This window comes from Anas platyrhynchos, chromosome 2, assembly GCF_047663525.1.
Source record: "Anas platyrhynchos isolate ZD024472 breed Pekin duck chromosome 2, IASCAAS_PekinDuck_T2T, whole genome shotgun sequence".
Classification (NCBI taxonomy): Eukaryota; Metazoa; Chordata; class Aves; order Anseriformes; family Anatidae; genus Anas; species Anas platyrhynchos.
Window position 1 is genome coordinate 116,513,971 of NC_092588.1, and position 20,919 is coordinate 116,534,889.

At 41.3% G+C, this 20,919-nt stretch overlaps 2 protein-coding genes across 4 annotated transcripts in view; both read right to left on the minus strand.

Moving 5' to 3' along the window:
• Nucleotides 1-2,103, minus strand: part of CMTM7 (CKLF like MARVEL transmembrane domain containing 7) — a 30,329-nt gene extending 28,226 nt beyond the window's left edge. For all 3 annotated transcript variants that reach the window (XM_072033443.1, XM_072033444.1, XM_027451103.3), the window contains exon 1: nucleotides 1,839-2,103. In XM_072033443.1, the coding sequence (XP_071889544.1) occupies nucleotides 1,839-2,003 (165 nt within the window). In that variant the 5' untranslated portion in view covers nucleotides 2,004-2,103. The remainder of the gene's footprint in view (nucleotides 1-1,838) is intronic.
• Nucleotides 2,104-5,398: 3,295 nt separating this feature from the next.
• The window catches only part of CMTM8 (CKLF like MARVEL transmembrane domain containing 8), a 32,980-nt gene continuing 17,459 nt past the window's right edge, over nucleotides 5,399-20,919 (minus strand). The window contains exons 2-4 of the mRNA XM_072033445.1: nucleotides 12,886-13,059; nucleotides 8,593-8,709; nucleotides 5,399-5,957 (exon numbers count right to left, since the gene is read on the minus strand). Coding sequence (XP_071889546.1) covers nucleotides 5,874-5,957; nucleotides 8,593-8,709; nucleotides 12,886-13,059 — 375 coding nt within the window. The 3' untranslated portion in view covers nucleotides 5,399-5,873. The remainder of the gene's footprint in view (nucleotides 5,958-8,592; nucleotides 8,710-12,885; nucleotides 13,060-20,919) is intronic.

Sequence of the window (20,919 nt, forward strand, 5' to 3'; positions counted from 1 at the left end):
AGCAGCAATTCAGACTGCATTTGAAAAACGGAGCTCCTACTTATTACTAATGTTATTAGTAATACTCATGCATGAAAAGCAGCTTTCCGACTGCCTTCTTGCCATGTAAAACACACAGGTGGCACACTATTTTTCAATCTCTTCAACTTGTCAAAGATTGCTGAGTTTTAGGCCTTGTGTTAAGATCTTTTTTGCAGAAGAAAACCCGTGCCATTATCTTTTATTTCCTTGGTATAATTTCCCTGGTGTGTTGATGACATCTATTAAGATAATGTCATGCACATACCCATACAATCAAATTATATATGTTAACTTTTTGGCTTACAGGTACTGCAAACAGCCCTTAGCACTACTATAAATGATGAAATCCTAATGTTTCTTTCCTGTTCTCTTTCATAGTTATTTCTTGGTAGAAGGGATTGAGGAAGAAAGAGAAAATAGAAACTGCAGTGTTCCCGCTTCAGAGCCACAGCCATTCAGAAGCCCAGTACGCTACGAAGCGTGTTTTATGTCTGTCCCAAAAGACCTTATCTTCGTCCTCAGTCAGCATAATGGTTCTCCTTCCTAATAAGACTACAGTCCTACCAGACGCCTTAACACTAATCCAGGAATGTTTTGAGATTTACCGTAGAGAATTCTTTTCAAACACAGATACTGCAAACACTTTTCACTAGGAGAACTACATCCATGGATATAGAAATCTCTGAGAAGAGATAAATTTTAGATAAAATGTTACGAAAGTGTCTTACTGGGTGCAGGAGGTCACCTAAAACTAGCCTATTTCTACACACCGCAGCACAAATATTTAGTTTTCTTAGTAAATTGCTTGAGAGTAAGACATTATCATGATATCACATCAGAAGTGTTTCATCTGCCCAAAGTCCCTTGGATATCTGAACTAATTTCTAGTGATGTTATTTACAAGCGAGCTGGAAAGCAGAAAAATGTAAGAGGGTAAAGCTGCTCATGGGAACTTGTTTATGGTATTTTAACTTTTAAGGCCACCACAGAAAATCACCAGCTTAAATTCTGATGAAGTTGATACAGAACAGCATTGATAAAATAGTACCTGATATAAAGTAAGTGTTGCATTATTACATACATTTACATACATTACATAAAAATATGTAGAGTATGTAAAGCATACACACACGCTTTGCATGTGTGCCAAACCTGAAACTTCAGCAGAAATATGCGTGCCTGTGCTAGCTTTAGGAGGAACGGTGAAGTGCAGCAGCAGCAGGGTGGATCTCAGAGAGGACTCGGTATTTCTAGTCCGTAAAAGGCACTGTTCTTCCCAAAGTGGTGAAAGTGAAATGAAAAATGGCCTTTTAGTTAATCAGCAAAGCACAAGTTTTAGCTGTAGGTTCACTTGCAGTGTGGATTTGTGCTCAGCATGGCATTCGTGCTCGACAGCGTGCCACGTTGGCCCCTGGAAAGATACCGCAGATCCTCACGGTGGTTTGGGAACAACCCAAGCGAAGAGAACACGGCAGGTAACTGTTCATACACCTCCGTGAGGTGCCCATCGTTACCCAGTGCCAGCAATGGGATCCAGCAGGCAAATCACCTCAGGGACTAACACGAAGTGCGCGCCCCAGCAGGGAGAAGGAGCTGCCCCATCCCTTAGCCCTCTCCACACCTGGATGGCGCGAAGCTCCATCTCCTTTCAATTTCTGCTTTCCAGCCATACTTCTCCCAGATTGCTGTCAGTCCCAGCGGCGGTGCCCACCCCTTCGAGCCCAGCACCTCTTCCAGCCCCTTCCCCACAAAACCTCGCCACAAGCCGAGGCACGACGACTTCCCCCCCCCCCCCCAACCCGTCCCTGCCTTCGTACCATCTGGGCCACCTTCAGCATGCCGGCACACGAGCGGAAATAGGCGCCGTCCACCAGCTCCCCGTCCGAGCTCGCTGAGGCGCTGGAAGAAGCGGCGGGAGGCGATGTGGACGCCGGCCCTGCGCTGCTGACACCGGTGCGGATGACCCGCGCCCCGTGCGACATGGCTGCCGGCCCCGCTCCCCTCAGCGCCCACCGGCCCGCCACCGCCGGCACGGAGGCGGCGGGGCTGGGCGGCGCCGAGGGGCCGCTGAGGGGCAGGGCGGAGCGCCGAGCCTCCCCGCCCGGCCGGCTGGGGTGGGGAGAGGGCCGAGGGAGGGTTTGGAGGGATATGGGGTGAAGGAGGAGCCGGCTCGGTCCCCCTCGGACTGTGGTGGCTTGGCTGAGGTGTCCGCTGAGGGGACATCTTCCCTCACGGAGCGTGCTCTCGCACCAAATCTCCACAACGAAGCACCAAATCTCCACAGAAACCCCACCAAAGCACCACAGAAGCCATAAGCCGTCCGATTTGTCCCAAACATTATTAGCACTAAATGGGGCACGGCAGGCAAAACTGGCAGAACGCCCCGGCGCCACGCTTTGGGTGAAATCATGCAGAGTTGCAAACAGCGCTCAGTGAAGGAAGCTATATGTTTCCTAGGGTTTAAAAATAGCTTGTTTTGCTTTCTGATAAGCAGGGTGAGAGGAGGCCTCTGAGCTGGGCACACGGAGCTTCTACACTCGGTAGTGCAGTAACCCCATCATACGCTTTGTTCTGAAGTTAGGATGTGTGTTCTGTTCATATTTAGTAATTAACAGGTCCTTGAGCAACTAAGATTGTCTTAGGAGTGGACAGGAAAGTTCAGGTGATCTTCAACACAGATACAGGGTCTAGCATAAGGCATTTACACAAGCAAGACGGGGTTTGTGGGTGTAGGCAACAGCTCAGCAGAGGTTTTGGTTTCTATCTAGTAGTTGCAATAAAAGATATTACCTCTCCCACCAATTTGTAGCCCATTTCATTAGATATCAAAGCTGCAACATTACCAATCTACACGAGGAAAATGATGAGAAAGCAATTTTTTAACAGCTTTTTATATTTTCCATACTGTTCCACATTTATGGTTTCCTTGCAGGCTCTGTGGAGGAAGGCTCTGGTAATTTCTGTACTTCCTATTAAGAAATATATTTTTCTTGCCTGCTGATTCAGCTAGTTCTTAATTTCTCATGAAAGTATGTATATGACTGGGACCCTGCTGATCTGAGTTTAGCCCAGTGAAACAGAAATACCTTTACACGAATGCATGTAGAATAATAGTCATATTTTCTACTCAAAGATATGGCATTTTCCATAAACCACTGTCACAGACTCAAGTCTAAAACACCACTGAATTTCCAGTTTTGATTATAATTCTCAAGAATTTTGCTAAGGATTTCATCACTTCCCAGCTTACTTTTAACTAAGGCTTCTATCTTACACACCAAAACAAATGTCTACAGCCATACAACTCTTGTTACATGATAAACCACAGCTAGGTTATCTTCCTTATCAACATTAGAATATGCAGAAGCACAGGTCATAGTTGGCAAGTCACTATTTAAGACTAACACATCTGGAAGAAACCCATGACCTTTCGGATGCTTTTGCCTTTTTTCAGGCCTGAAATAGAAGCAGAAACCTTCAGAAGTAATTCTCAGCTTGTATTGTACCCAATTTTAACTAGACATGCAGATCACTTGAAAAACAATCACTTGGTAGCTGGGGAAGACATGGGAAATGAGAAAATTGAGAAATAGCATGGGAAGTAAGATGGTTATCTTTTCAAATGGAAAGAACAAGGCAGATAAGTTATGGTTTGGGAAACAAAGCAAGGCCAAACACAATAAATTTGTGCCTAGTATGTATTTATCTTTTTTTTTAACTCGGCAGATTTAAAAATTTAATTCCCAGACTTGCCTTTGGAAGACATTCTGCACGTCTTCCCTTGAGGATCAGGGCTGAAGACTCATAGATGAGGTAGACATTTTGCCAGGAGCATTCCCTGGCTGGCAATATTGTGGTTGTAACCTTCATTAATGGGTTTACTCTGACATATAGTGGCTGTTTTCTAACACACAGTTTTTTGGTAAACTGGGTGAAACATATTACTCCCTTGTAGCTCTTCTCCCTCTTGCTACCTCTATCCACAAATGTTGTTTGGGTTATGGTGTTGGATCACCCATCACAGTTACCACAAGGTCATGAAACATTCATGCAAACACAGTCATGTTCTTTGAACTTAGATATGTATGTCAAATATCATGCAAGAAAGAATTTCTATTACTACTCAAGCATTTTCACAGCTGGGAAATCACTCAGGAGATTTTAATTTTGGCTATATTTCTAGTCACATTTAATCAGGTGACATTTGTATCATTTTATGCCTTTGATTCTTTTCCAGCAATGGGAAAGAGCATATGGGATTTTAATGACACATTTTATCTGTGCAGATAAAATGCATAGTTGGTAGCCCTTCTTCATTCTCAGGATGGGATAATATTAGCAAGCAGCAGACAGCCTGACCTTTGTTACGCAGGCCAGATGCAACTGCAGACAAATATAGGTATTTAAATAATATCTTGGCTTCCCTTATATTGAAATCCTGTGACTCCGATAGATAATCAAGAACAAACCAAGGGGATTGAGAATAGAATTAGCTGGCAGCTGATAAATCTCCCTAGCTGCAGGGCATGCACGTAAGTAAGCACACACCATTTACTCACAGGGAGAAATGCTTCTTTGAAGCTGCAAGATTTCTCTACTACCAAATATATTAGTTCAACAACGTCTTCGAAGACCAGAAGAGTCCAAATCCTCTTAATGCAGGAATAAGGGATTTACCGGTAGTTTTACATGAAACTTGAAATAATATCACAAAGTAATCACAATCTTTCTCTTCACATAATTCCTGGAAAAGATTCCGTAGGTAATTTCTATTTGAAAGTCATTTTCAAAGGTATTTGTCTTGAAAGTCATAATCTTCCATCATACTTCTGTTTGACTCAAAGATATTTAAATGTGAGTCAAATTAAAAACTTCATTTGTTAAACTAACAACTCACGAATGACGCCAATAAAGAGGGAAGGAGGGAGTAAATCCACTAGTGTCTTGACAATTCTTCTAGGGATTTCATCTTTGTATCATTTAATAAGATTTTGATACCCAGATTTTATTTAGGACAGATTACTGGCCTAATCTGAGGAGAGAAAAAAAAAAAAAAAAAGGAACAAAAAGAAACAGTTCTCAGAGAAACAAAAATTATACCTTTAGTAGGTGTTCAGTAGGTTAAACACTGAGCATTACAGGCCTGTTGTCTAGACTTATGCCTTGGAGCCTGCTGGATTTGAGAAACCTGTTGAGATAATGTGTTTCAGACGCACCACTCCTCCAGCAAGCTTCAGACCTACATTAATAGGTTCCAGAACCAATCTCATGACTAAAAGAGGTTATTAAAATATGTAAACTGACAGCATCATTGGAATTCCAAGTAGCATATACTTTCCACTGAAAAAGAGATAAAAAACAAACCCGTACTCCCAGGTTACAAAACATGCAAAGTTGGGTCATTTATTTATTTATTTTTAAAGTTTTTAGGGTTTTTCTTCTGCACAATGCCACTTTTTATACATAGTAACTAGACAATATCAACCTCAGTGTTGATTTGTAGCATTCAGTATCAAAATACAACTGTCACATTTAAAAAGTTAAATTTACAAAATTGGCACATCATTTCAGCAAAGTTTATTAAAGGTTTAGTCATAAGATCTACACAATGTCTAGAAAAATACCATGTTAATTTTAAAAGAAGTATGAAATTTTATTATACAGTACAATGTCAATGTTAGGTGTCACTAAATATGATATTGTATTATAAATACCCATTTTAATCTCAGTTAAAATATATTGCCAGTTCTAACAGAAATGTTCGAAAAGATCCGATCCCTCGTCCAAGCTTTCATCAAATGAGTACAATCCTCAAGGTAGTTCATACTACAGAATTCACTTTAACGAAGTATTTACTGCAAAGTTCTTGATCGCCAAGATATAAAGCTAAAATATGTATTTCCAGCATAGCAGGAGGTAACCACGAAGGCAAAGAACTGTAGAGAGAGGGGAAAAAATATATATATTAGAAAAAAAAAGAAGTCTTTGAGAGCATTCTAATTTCTATGAAAAATTAGTTATGGCATTTGGAAAAGGGAAAAGTATCAAATTTACTAAAATAGTGCTCTTTGGCCTCCTCATACTTGGGTTGCCAACAGTCAACACTGTCTAAGTAAGCTTCTATGAAGAAATATGGGCCTAGAAGCAGCCAAAAGGAGGACTACTTCAACACTTACCTCCACATTATATTGCCTTAGTATGGATGGTGTGGACCAGACGCCTGCCAATCCTACGTGTGCAGCTTGTAACACCAATTTCTGGTAAAGACTGAGGGATAGCCCATGGGAATGTTTTGTAAATAAATACAATGCTGCTATGTTCCAGGAATTGCCTAAAGCCCACCCATGCCCAAGCGTGGCACACCTTGCATCCAGGTAGTTTGTAGAAGAGACCAGGATTTAAAATTCAGGCCTAGGCACGTTCTCAAATGGCAGTATCAATTGGGTTACTAATTTCAGTGGTCCTCCATTAATGAATAAAGGTATTCCTCAGTGCAAATAATGGTGACAACAACCATGGTGAGATATTACTGCTTTCTCAGAAATCGACTGCAGAGCGAGCCTTCTGCAGCGGGCTAGATTTATTTTATACTGGAGGATTTTAAGAACTACAGAGTATCAGTGGTGCTGCTTCCGCAGCCCTTGCAGCATATGCACCCAGAAACCAAAGAACAGCTGTGAACTATTTCAGTTGTACTGATAAAGTCCAATTTGGTGCCAGTGGTTAAGTTCCTGCTAATGACTGCATGCTGTACAAAATAGCTTATGATAAGGCCAGAATGTTTTGTGCTGGTAACTGAACCAAATAAAGCTGACACTGCAGAGAGGATTAACGCTACTTTTCTTGGAGGTCAGCAGTGATAGGGACGAGAGGGAACAAACACAAGTTACAAGAAGGGAAACTTTGGTTAGATATTAGGAAAAAAAAATCAGTTGGAGATTAATCAAATAGGACAAAAGGGGCCCAGAGACATTTTGGAACATCCATCCTTGGAAATGCTCAAAACTCAACTGGCCAAGGCCCTCAGCAGTCTGGAGGAGGCCAGGTGGGACCAGATGACCTCTAGAGCCGAAAAATACTCTGTTCTGAGAGCAAGGCATTGCTAGGCATGTAAACAGCCAGCAAACCTAGGCCCTCCGATAGAGGACTTTCGGTGAGTCTGATCTAATGTAAATTTAATCTGTGACACCAAAACCTGTAGATGATAATGCAAAAATCGATTACAGTAGAAGATGGTAGCATTCTTCACAAGACTATTGTTTCTTAGGAAATAAAAGCTCCATCCAAAATCTTTCCAGCAGAGAGCAACTGTAGGAGATGGATGATTCGCTAAATTATCACAAACATCTATCCACGAAACCCTTAATGGGTTTGGAGAGCAAGAATCTAAATTTAATAGTTTATTTAGACAGTGCATTAGATAAACACTATTACGGGGTATTAGAAGAGATTCCAAATATCCCATGAGACACTGAGCATTGTTGCATTTTGCATAAAATGTTTATCAGCATGGAAGCTTATCTAGCAGCAAGCAAGTTCCCATCAACAGCACTGGCTGAGTAACTGATCAATAATTACACACTGCGAAGAGGAGAAGAACCTGAACAGCACTGAAGTGACAGGGATGTGGATATACCATTCCCAAGGCAAAAACAGAGCAGTTTTCAGGTCTCTGTGTTCATCGCTGTGTAAAATAAGCTTCAGATGGAAGACAGGATTCACGAATAGTCCAGAAAAGACAACTGCTGATGCATTAACTGTCAGCAAGGTAGCTGTAATTCAGGGTTACTCTGTAAAATTCAATTTCTCTACTGTTGCCAAAACATGCAAAAAGTTCTTTTGTAACTCCCTTAACTGAGCTAGAGAATATCTTCACCTACTCATTAAGTGACACAGCTCTTATTTATATATTAAAAAGTTGTTTTTTATCCACATTGACAGCTCCAGATTCCCAAATCTAAGTAGTAAGACAGTAATGTCAGACACTAATGATTTGCATCCACTTTAAAACACTCGAGAGTTTTCAAGCATTGCCCCCCCAGCTCAGAAGGATTATCAAAAGGTGAGGCTGGAACAGGAAGATCACTGTAAAAATGACAATAGCACTTCAGGGCCTTCCCACAAGGGCTCTGTGTATGGCTCAGCCTACAAAAAGCTAAACATACCTTAGCCACACCAGCGCAAAGTCAGCTGAGTTATTTAAACTGCTTTTGAAGTTGTATAAATGCACTACGCAAACCTGGTGCTCACCGAATTTGTCTACTCTGATGTACAGACTATAACTTCTGCCAGAAAGCTAGTAATAAACTGGGGCACGGAAGGGACAGCTGTATGACCTCAAAAGCATTGCAGCCTTTTTCAGACGTGACAGTCATCTCCTGGCTGAATTTCTAGTCGTCTCCAAAAACTATGAACTAAATTACAGCTATCTATAGATTGTGTATGTGAGTTTTTATAGCAGTCTGCAGCTTTTAAAAACCCAGAATACGTGCATTCCAACCCTCACTTCCAGAGGGCCTTTGTTTGATATAACTTAGACATTGAACTGATTGAAGCAAAAAATGAACTCACTGAAGAAGCTGCCCAACTGTTGTAATTGTGACTGTCCAGTTCTTTGGTAACTGAAGATGCATCTACAATGGCTGCAATGAGGTACAAAATGAAGGCACTCCCATTAAAGCACAGACCCTGTTGAAAAACAAGATAAGATTAGTAGTTCATATGACAAAGCATTTGTCACCATTTTCTGTTGAGATATTACAAAGCTCTCCTCTGAAACATAACGTGCACATGTGATGTACACACAAAATGTGTTCCTCAATGATTTTACCTTCTTTCAAGTTTCCATCTGTAAGATTAGATTTTAACTGCTCATTTTTAACATTTGTAAATATTAATGCATGGTTTGGACCAACTGCTCTCTCCATCACACTAAATCCAGAAAGGTTTAGTTTTAAAAAAAGTTTAGATTAAAAGTTTAGTTTAAAGTGGGTGTGCAGTGATTTTCCAAAAGTCAAAATAGAAACACAGATTGGTTATCACAATCTAGATGTTAAGCAGTAAGAATATGACACTATATGATAAAAGAAAAGCAAAGAAAAAAAGAAAAACAAAGAAAAACAAAGGAAGAGGAAGAGGAAGAGGAAGAGGAAAAAGAGGGAAAGGGATAGGGAAGGGGAAGGGGAAGGGGAAGGGGAAGGGGAAGGGGAAGGGGAAGGGGAAGGGGAAGGGGAAGGGGAAGGGGAAGGGGAAGGGGAAGGGGAAGGGGAAGGGAAGGGAAGGGAAGGGAAGGGAAGGGAAGGGAAGGGAAGGGAAGGGAAGGGAAGGGAAGGGAAGGGAAGGGAAGGGAAGGGAAGGGAAGGGAAGGGAAGGGAAGGGAAGGGAAGGGAAGGGAAGGGAAGGGAAGGGAAGGGAAGGGAAGGGAAGGGAAGGGAACAAAACTACAGTTTGATTACATTTCTAATCTATAAAAAAATACGCTGTCAGAATGAATGGTTCCTGGCCATATGAAGAATATTTATGATGCTTCCAAAACTTTGTTTTTGCTTTTGAAGGAAATAAAGAGGGTATAATTTTTAGTCACTATTCTTAGTACCATTCAGTACTTTTCCCTTCTACTTGTTTCTGAGAGGAGAAAACAAACAAACAAACAAACAAAAAACAAACATAAAACCAAGGAGGAGAACAGTCTGAATGATGAAAAGACCCATCCATGGTAGATGCTACATTTTCTCTTCTAAGGAGCTGAGAAATGTCTCCAGGGATCTACGCTCATTACTACAAAAGAAGCAAAGCAGATAACATTGATCTTACACAACACTACAGAGAATGAACAACAATGGTTTTGCATGTGAGAGAGAACAGAAAAGGAAAGGAGGCCGAAAGCCTGAGAAGAGGAGAGACAAAAAGGTATGAGGTGTTTTTTTTCTTTAAAATAATTTTAATACTTTGACATTTACTTACTCACTGTTTTGTCATGGCTCTAGGAAGTTCATTCTCGTTTTTAAAAAAATCCCCTAAAACTCCCCCCTGCTGCTTGTCTAAGGCATATGAATTTGGCCATAAAATACACTTCTAGTTCACAGGTGCTGTATTTAAGTGGAATACCCCTGACACTCTTTGCACCTAGTTACAATTGCATGAATTAATAACTGTCAATTTAGACAAGGTCCTACTGTTGTAGATGATCTGCTCCCTTCAGCTTCTGGGCCTGTCTTTGTACCCGAGCACCATGCAAATATCATAACCCTTCAATCTGGTGTCCCAGTTGTCTCCAAGCCTTGCCAGACTGGTGCAGCTCCAACTTACTAATTTCCATCGTGTGACCCAGCGGACGCTGGCAATATACATCAATTATTCAGTATTGAATTCACCAGGCAACAACTCTGGCACAATCCAAAAAGACAAAAAGAAAGGGAGGGAAGGAGTCCAGTGCCGGGGAGTTCAGTTTGATTCATGAGCTCATTCATGAGTGGTATCTCACCTCTATCAGGTCATCTAATAAAACATGCTTTCTCTCCGTGTAAATCTCATCTCTCCTATCTAAGTATTACAGTAATAAAATCTCAAACTGTCAATTTTAGGATAGGGTGCCAACAACTGGCAAGCACAACTTTTGTAAAGCACTGATTTTCAAACTTCAAATTTGATTGCCTGGAGTATTTGTTGTTGTTATTTTTAAATTTCCTGTTCCAAAAAGACTCAATTACCCTGGAAAGCTACAAATCCCTGCAATATCTTGTCATGTAGAAAAGGAAAAAAAGCACATAATTTTTTCAAAGTGCTGCTTTGGGAAATAACACTGCTGGGGAAGATGGAATGCAATGCAAGCTGATTGGGCCTTTACTGCCAATATATTACTCAAACCAAATGGTTCATGCTAAATTACCATCTGCTTCTTAAATTCAGATTTACCAGATTTTAAAAGCTTCCATTGATTGTTTTAGCAAAGAACTGGCATTATTAAGGAGAGTCAGTCCTGAAGCACATCCTTTGGGTTAATTTGCAGTAAAGTAACTGCATCTTAAGCAATTTGGTAATGTGCTTAACCTGCAAAAACTGAATTTATGACAAAGAAGTCCAGATGTAATTTTGGGTACTGCAGACAACCGGCACAGTTTGAGCTAAGTGTCGCCTAAGGAGGCAGAGCAATAACTAGCAGAGACTGATACTTTGGGAAATGGGGGGGAGGTGGATATAAACTCACTCAAAAGGGGTGTGTCTGTCCTGCCCCCTTCAATGAAGACATTAAAAACATCTCTCTGAAAAGAGGCCCAGTGTTACTCTTGGCCAGCCAGGAGTAGCAGAAGTTCATTTCACAGGCTGCTCCCAATTGCTCTTTTAATACCCTAGGGCAAACGAAGCTGAAATGCAAGCATCTTTGATTGGTTTTGCATTTCTTTCTCTTTGTATTATCTTTTACTATAAAGGGAGTCTACCTTTTGGATCCACATTTGGGTGATCTTATCTACAATGTATTTGGAACTCAGAGCAAGAAATGCACTCAATTTCAAGTAGAAACAGATCAAAAACTCCAACTTGTCTACCTCATAGATCAGGGGCAACCCATTTACCTGCAGCGGTTGCCTGATGATATTGTTAAACTGATGAAAGAGGGGTAATAACTAGAACAGTATCCCAATGGGTACGAAAATGCTTTCTTTTTGAATGTACTTACTTCTAATGGATGGGGGTGGGACACCACCTTTAAACGTATCCAGACACATTACTGCTGTAATTGAAATAACCCAACATTTCTATAGCACTGTTATAGCCTTAATGGTAATTGCTGGTCATGAAACTTGAAAACAGAGAAGCTGTCTGAACAGAATCCTGCTTGTTCTTATTAGTAATTGCTATAGCTGGCTATTTATTACAGCAACAAATGGGAAGGTGAGAAGTGTGTTCAATTTTAGTCACATACACAGTATAGACGATAACAAGCTGTTTGCAACACAGAAGTCAAATGTATTTTTTCCATAAAACTAACAGAATTCTCATTAGTAGTCTTTAGCTAGTCAGGAGAAAAAAAAATAGCATTTAATTGTATCACACAAATGCAAAACCAAATTTATATTAATTCTCGGATGGGTAACAAATAGCAGTTGGCTTACGTGACAATGACTTTGAGGATCTACTGCCCTGAACACCAACGTGTTATGAAAATCATGTAAAAATATACTGCTGCCATGTATAGCTAGCAGGGTTTGTTCAAACCACAAAACTTGGATCTGAATTTCAAGGGCCTGTGAAATTTTTCTCTGTAATTACCTTACTTGTTTATCTAATCTTCATAAAGTCTTGAGCTGAAAGCAAAGGATCACATGGCATGTATTTTACATATATATATATAATACTAATAACTTGCAGCACCATTTTCACTGTAGGCCAACTACTGCTAGCTCTGAACCACATTCTCTTTTGATTTAGCAGAGGAAGACTCATGCTTTAAGATCCATGGTCCCAATTCATGGTGTTGACTCAAGTGGAGATTTCTACTGTTTAAGCCATATGGCTGGATCTGTTAGCTCAGAGGCAGCAACAGCCTCATGGAGTGTAATCATTACAGGGAGCAAAAAAGGCCACTGTGCATAAATATGAGTCACACACAGACTATTAAAAATCAAGTCACTGGATCAACCGATGAACAAAAAGGTGAAACATCATAGGGAGAGTGTTTTAAAAGGGTAGTAGTGTCTGGGTAGTAGGAAGGTTAGACACGGCAGGTGTGCAGACACAAAGAAAGTAGGGAAAAATTGCGAAAAGCACCAGTGCAATTGGTTAACTACAGCTGTAGAAAGCATCGGTATTTTATTCTCTTCACAACACAGCAAAGCTGAAACAACAAAGAAAAGGTTTATTTACCACCGTGGTCCATGGCACCTGTGGGATCCTGGTGTAGGTCATGGTCATGTAGATGATCAGAAAGAAGACAGTGAGAACCCAGTAAAACACAGCCACAAACATCACCCAGCCAAAGGCTGGATATAAAAAATACTCAGTTCCAGCAATCAGCGTCCACACCAGCAGCCCTAATACCTGCAAAAGTTATGGAGAAGAAAGAAAACTGTTACACGGTCTTAGACCTCATACATTTGTTCTGGGTCAAATAACAATGCTCCTGCCATTCAGATAACCATTTAATGAGCTGAGCTGGGGTGCTATACCGACATAGTACTAATCTAGCAAAAAAAGAACAAATAAAAGTGTTTTTGCTGTGGCAGGATGTCACAAAGAGAAACACCTTTCACTGTTACGGAGCCGTAGCTGTGGCAGTTTTATAGCTAGCTCTCAAAAAGATCTCTCATTATAGATAATATAAAAAATATTATAAAGACATCACAGTGAATTGTGTTTGAATACTAGCCTACTAGCTTACATGCAGGAAGGTAAGTAGTAGGATTTTGCAGTCAGCAAAGTCGCTTTAGAAACAGAAGGCTGTGAAGTACCACTGGGGTCTCCAGGTGCCACCTGCCACAATCACGGGTAACTGAGCAGTTGGGTCCAGGTCAAAACAGTCCATAAAACACGTGCTCTGTGGTCTGTCAGGCACCAGGGATACAAACCAACTCCCAAGACCTTATAATACAGGTAGTAGTGAAATATCCCAGGTCAGGCTGGGAATATCACCGCTTTCCACAGTTCTCAAAACACCTCCCAGGTGACCTGACCAGCAGAAGCAGACAAGAACACACATTCAAGCAATTCCTAGCCCACCAGTCTGGGGAAAAAAAAAAAATCCAACAAAAAACACCTCCCGCATGATCCTGAATCTGGCAATCTGTTCACAACCAAGTCATGAACAAAATACATCAGCCAGGGATTTTAACAGAGTCTCCCCAGTTTCTCCAGCGTTAGCTGATCTCCGGTGCATCAAGGGGGATGGGGAGCAAACAAAACAGAAGCCAAGCAGATATGCCAAGGGGAGAAAAGTTGTGTGTTTTACAGGTTTTCCAGCAATTATAAAATCTTAATTTTAAAAAGGAAAGGACTATTTTATACCTTCCATACATATATAGGTATATATAAATATTTAGAAAGCACTTTTGTGGTGCAACCCACTTATTGAACAGACAACAGCCATAGCGGGACAGACTGGAGAACCTTCTACCCCAAGACCCTGTCTCCAGCAGTAGTTAATAACAGCTGCCTGAAGAAGTATATAACAATAAATCACTCAACAACAATATTTCTTGGTCTTTAGTGTGTAATCACTGATGATAAATCTCAAAACAATACATGCAAGACAAAACTCTCCTGCTAAACAGAAGATTACTGTGATTCATCCTGATAACTTTCAGCAGCTGATACCTACTTATTTTGCCTTCATTTCCCCTTCCAAATTATCACCCAAACAAAATTCAGCCCTCAAATTGTTGTCTCGTGTATTCACAGGGTATTCCCTTGTATTATTTGTATGTTCATCCACATCTGCACCATGCATACATAAAAAGCACCACAAGACACCCAATTTTTTTGGTTATTTTTGTCTTTTAATAGAAATAATAATGTTGTTTTTTTTTTAAGGGCAGTTTTTCACCATTTTCCCCACTTCAGCCATTCCTGTTGAGTAAGACTAACAATTCCCAGTGCTTGCAGCACACCAGGGGAGGGCAGCATTGCTTCACAGGAACGATTCAGATAGTTCAATAGTTATATAGATGTAAAATAGGCCCTGCTCTTTTAATAGAAAGTTACTGTCTCAGCAATGCTTCTGCTAGTTCACTCTAATTCTAGTCCCAACCACATTTTACTAATAGTAGCAATTCAGTTAATAATGCCTTAAATTGCACAGACTACACATGATTAGATTAAAAAACAACTCGAGTTTTAGTGCAACAACTGCTTTCAGAATATACGATCTGGAGAGACCACTGAGCTCGCAAAATGCCCTTTTCTTAGGATACGAAGTATCTTTCTGATGTGTCCATCCACATTAATCTACATTTGAATTCATCACCCATAGATTAAATCAATGAATAATTGGACTCAGCAAATTCAAAGAGAGATTTATCCTCAATCTAAGTGTCTGGTACGATACCATCAAAGGAAACTTGGGAGAAGAGACAAAGGAAACAAAGAAATGAAACATCATTAAACACCCACGGACAACAGTGCGCTATTTGAGAGAGCTTTTAAAAATAACCAGATTTTTTTTAATAAAAAGCACAAGACTATGAAAAATGCTTAAGCTAAATTCAACCCAAACAAGATTGATAAGAACATCTCAGCTTATACAATGGGTTATTTCTGAAAACAGCAAAAACTTCACAAGCAGCAAGTTCTTACAGCCAAGAAGGACAATTTTGAAGGTACAGGAACCCACCAACCTCACATAGCCACAGAGCGAAGCCGGCTAGGCATGAACTAGAGCATTGGTATTCTCACTGTTAACTGTTTTTTCCCCAGTAATATTCTAACGTGTTATTACCATCTCTCCTTGAAGACCATTTTAATACACAAATGGCCATATATCTTGCACGTAGTCTGAAGAATTACTTTTAATGCGTGTTTTTAGCTAGCCCATATAAATGGCAGAACAATTTATCCAAGCACCGTGGACGTTTCAGATTTATATTCTTAACCAGTTCCTGGTTCATATGCATCGTAACTTTGATGGGTTGCAGATTAGAGTGCGTCTGACATTTTCGGTTAGAGCCAGACACTCTCACTGCACATTACCGGAGCTGACAAGCTGAAATAATATTTCACGTTTCTTGATTAGACCTGAAAAGGTCAGAGCAGCTCATGGTCAACAATTCACTCTGTGTATAGTTAAACGGTATGGTGAATGGTTTTATTGCGCATGTTTACATAGGCAATAAATTGATTTAAAGTTCATGCTGGCCAACAGCATCTACCAAATATCTAAGGAGTCAAAGGAACATGGACAGCTAGACAAGTCTTTCATTATCAGCTTGTCTTTTCAGCACGTTAAGTACGGAGATAGCTTGGGATGTGTTAAAGCCCGTCTCCTAATATTTTGACTGTCCCTTGCATTATGTTTACTGTTCAACAGATCAGGTACAAACTGCATGGCACTGGTGAATCTGCTGGAGCCAAGAGCACCACTTCTCCTGATGACTTGATAACAAACCTCCTTGCTGGGAACAACTGGCCTATGGCTATATTTAAATGCCATCTCAGTGAGCTTCTGGTGTACAGGAGATGGCAAATGAGTGATAGGTATGCAATGCTGTAAAGCAAAGACCAGCAATTGAATACCTGGGGAGTGCTCACAGGCATCCATGTGTACAGAAGCACACAGCTTGCTTCAGGACTTCAGATGGAGAAAGCCCTGCTCAGGAACTGGGAAAGGCCTTTGGTAATAGCCAAGTATTTGATTTGAACTTATGAGCAAGTCAGGATATTCTTATTGAGAATTACAGGAACATGCCATGATCCTGTCTGAAATGACTCTGAGAAAGGAAGGAAAAAACACCAAGGAGAGAGAAGAAATAGTACTTGTGGTAGTTGCTGAAAGGGGGGGGCTGGCTGATCAGACTGTAAGGGTCCAGTTCTTCAAGTCAGGTATGGATTTCACTCACCAGTAAATCATAAAGGCAGGCAGTTTTCCCTTGTTTATTGCAGTCTATGATTTTACCTCAGACATCTATTCTGTGATCATTTGGCTGCCACTTGATCTGGTACCTCCATTACCAGACTGCATTAATATGCCAAAGGTACTAATGCATACTTCAGCAGTTGGCAGATACTGTAAAAAGGAAATAACTTGGTAGCAACGTCCGATATTATTGAGCGGGCAAGTTTAAAATTAGATGCTTAATTGCGTATTCAAACCCTTAAATAAGTGCCATATTTTTTCTGCAATGCTGAGAACTTCAGAAGTATCAGACTACTTTAAAAAGAAAGGCTTTGTTGCCTAGTAGATGAGATGGATCTTGTCTCGTGTTGCTGCTGCTGTAAGCGAGCAGGTACGAAAGCAGGTGTTGAGCTTGGATCTGTCTACTCAGTTTTGCTTTCAGAAGTAGCTTGAAAATTGCAGAACTAAAACCGTACTTGCAAACTATATTTAAAACGCCTGTGATATATTCCGTGACTCCTCTCCAGTGACGTTAACGTTACAAAAACTGCAGCATTCATCCTGCCTGGTTAACTCAGCAACACAGTTAAAGATGTTTATGCGTCCCTTTCAAAGGAAAAAAGAAGTCTCTTTGTGGCAGAACTGACAGGGAATAAAACCCAAGGCTCATCTAGCTTCATGAAATAAAAACTTTTTGGCATGTTTGCCTCAAGCTTTTCATATTCTTTATCCTAAAGATGTTTCCCAGGACCATTTCAGCTTGCTGTATGCATAAGTATTACAGGATTTATACAGTGTTGCTACTGGCATCGATGGAAATCATGGTAGAAGGAGACCAGAAGAGCTGTGCATTTGCAGAAACAGTTGTCTCCTGTATTCAGCCACCTAAACATGGACGGGCTGCAGCACGACATCTTGCATCTCCTTCCAAAGGAAGCAGATTTACTACAAGAAGAAAGAGAGACCACTCTAAATTATTGCACATCTTTATTTCACTATTAAATCACCAGTCAAGAGCTACCGCAGCAGCAGCACACGCAGCCTGTGAATGTCTCAGCCTCCATCCTTTTCTTCCTTTGGTTGCCCTCTGCCTGCAAAAAATCCCAGGGGTTCTACTGTGGGCTGGGAGAGCACAAAAATTTCACAGACACCAAAATGTAGGCTCTGATACCACGAAATATCCAGGAAGGGAGATAGTGGGCATAGATACTTAAAAAGTAAAAAGGTGAAAAAGTGGAATTCCTTTTCTATTGTGCCTGTAAGACATGACCAGGGCAGGCAGTTGTAGTAACAGGAAGATTTATTTGCCCTATGTTTGACAGATACAGAATGATATTTTCTTCCAGCCAAGATGAAATGGAGTAAATGTTTGCAATGCATTTAAATACTCTCTTTAATTGGAGTTTTTGAGCTCCCATACATGCCATTAGCACACGAAGGGATATCCACCAATTTCACTGTCTGTCACTAGAGGGAGCACAGCCATTGCTTTTTCTGAAAAAATATTTTAAAAGCTCTAGCACCATCAGCGAGAGTGGGAGTTCTATTTCCTCGCACAAGAATCACCTGCCAGGAGAGAAAGGTGGAGGGGGAAGACACAGAGCAATCTACCAAAATAACCCCGATGGCCCTGTAATGCCAGAGGGGCGATTTGCACACATTGCTGAAACCTCACAGATTGAAAGGGTTGGAAGGATTTGGAAGGATTCAAATTTAAGTTGGATTTCTATTAACGCTCAGTGAAGATGCAAAGACAAATCAATTCAAAAGAGATCTCTCAGCTACAGTTTCTAGAAATCCCAGATCCTTCCTGAACTATCGTTGAAATTTCACAGACCGCATTAATTAACGTACTCTGTATTAATTTAAGCCATGCGTTGTCTTAGACCTCTGTTTCTCTTCCCCAGTTGCAAACACTTTTTTGACATGAAACACTACAACAATTTGGAATAAAAACGTGCAAAATTCAGCACTTTTTACTTTCATAGAATTTCTGAACACTGTCTGAACATTTCTGAAACTGTTTCAAAGCAGTTTCAGCATCGAATCTGCTCGCTAGTCTTCTAACTTTCTGTCACACTCTTGGCTCCATGGCAGCAAGCACCCCTCATGAAAGGCCAAACATAAGAGCTTGAAATGCTGGCAATGCTCACCGTTACTTGAAAGGAGAAATCTCCCACAGAACTGTTATTGAGAACAGCTTTCACTTGAGAGGAAACTACTGGAAGCATCAAGTGTCCAAGCCTACTCCAGCAGTATGCCTTCCCGACAGAGTGAGTGACCTCTTTTTCTCTGGAGTTTAGTCCAAATCCTACCACAGGCCACACAGAAAAACCTTCTGACCCAGGCTTGAAATTGTTTAACCTCACACCCACTGACAGATTATTTCATTCAAGAGGGAGGACGCCTGTCTTACAGTGAGAACTCAGACCATGTCCTTCAAGAGCTGACAGAGTCCTCCAATGCATTTCCCACAGCTCCAAGGATCAGAGAAGTCTTCCCACAATGACCTCAATTCCCCAGAAAAGAGCCCAAAAGTGCCTTTGTGTACAGTACCAGACCAGACCTCTCCACAACTGAGTCAGTAGAGAAGAGCCAGTCCTGGAGCACCAAGTTGCAAACTTACTTTTCTGATCAGAAAGGGCGTGCAATGCTGCAGTGCTGCCTGGGCACAAAATCATACCTCAGCGAAAGGCAGTAGCACACCCCAGTTTCATGTTGACTTAAGGAGTCTACCACCAGCTCGGATGAATAAATCACAAAGGCATTCCTCCTCTCGCCTCCACGGCTGATGCCACTGACTCCACCGCAACTCATATGTGAGGAGTCTTCTGAGATCCAGTGCTCCGGCTCACTGCAGTCAAAAGCTTATAAAAATATCTCAGGGGTGGGAGGGAGTAAAGAAATCATCCTGTCTGTCCCAGCAGCAAATTATGATGTTAAGCCCTTGCTTTACCTGAGAAACAGGCGTGGAATGTGTTAGACTGGAGCTAACACCAGTAACAGGCCCAAAAGACAAAACTTCAATTAAAACAACCAAAGATGTTTCCTGGAAAACACAGGGTGTCCCATCACCCGTCAAAATCAAGGTGCAGAGAAAGGCTCCTGCAAGGAAAGAAATGTAAGGCTGAAAAAAGATAACTCCAATTTTGTATTTGAGGCCGAAGGAGGATATGATGGAAGCCTGCAGAATGGTGGGTGGCATAGAGAAGGGAGTAAGGGCTGGATTAGGCTTCACAACGCAAGAAGCATCCAGTTAGACTATCGGGCAGAAAGCTGGAATACAAGCAGAAGTGAGTGGTATTAAAAATAAAATAAATAGAATAAAATAAAATAAAAAGAAGAAAAAAACACATAACCAAATTACAGAATTCATTGCTACGGCATGTTAAGGAAACCAGGAATATGAGAGGTTTAAAAAATATCACACCAGGCCCTGGAAGAGAGATCAGACTATGGCTATGACCTATATACATGACAGACAACAGGCAGCCTTCAGCTCTGGAGATCCCTAAATGTGCAACTTGCCCAAAGCCCTAAAGCTACAGCAAGGATGGATCTTGCTCTGTGTGCCCTCCTTCTTACACTCTTCTCCAGGTTTTCAATATTTGTCGCTAACAGAGGCAGAATGCTGGATGAAAGGGGCTGCTGAGCCAATCCATCACAACCACCATGACCAGCTGATGGCTTTAACTGGCCTCGCCTTCCTGCAGGAGACCCTGGCAACTGAGAACTGGAAGCAGCAAAAGTGTTAATGGGATAGGATGGATCAGGTGCAGGCCACATCAATATACCACCACTTGTTTCTAAAGCAGAGCTGCGAGGAACAGGCTTACGCCACGGCGAAGAAAGCGGCTTGAATGATATCGTTATGAAATCTATCTTCTCAGCAGAGCAGTGGTTGATCATTAACAGGTCATGAAAATGTGTACAAAGCATAAAGATTGGTCCGTGTCCCAGGGCACTTTCCACATTAAGTGCTTTTAGGTTTTCGTGGGCTGCATTCAGAGCACACATCTGTTTACCGACGGTTTCCCGATGCCTGTAAATTCGAGCTTAATGCTCGTGTTTTGCCTGAGGAGCTGCGCACACGGAGACATTTATATCGGCAGTGCACTTTGCTGTGCATTACACATATTAGCTTGTTATACCCTCGCTAGCCATCGCTTTATCTCCCTAAGCAGAAGACACACCCTGGCCTTTGCCCGTACTGTTCCTTTACCTGACAAAAGTACATTTTATGCAGAAGACAGAGTGATGGGTCCTTCCCAGGTCAGTCAGGAGAAAGATCTGGGATCAGCCTCTGTCCTCAAACACCCGGAGCTGCCGCAGCTGACTGGGAACACGCTGGTTCC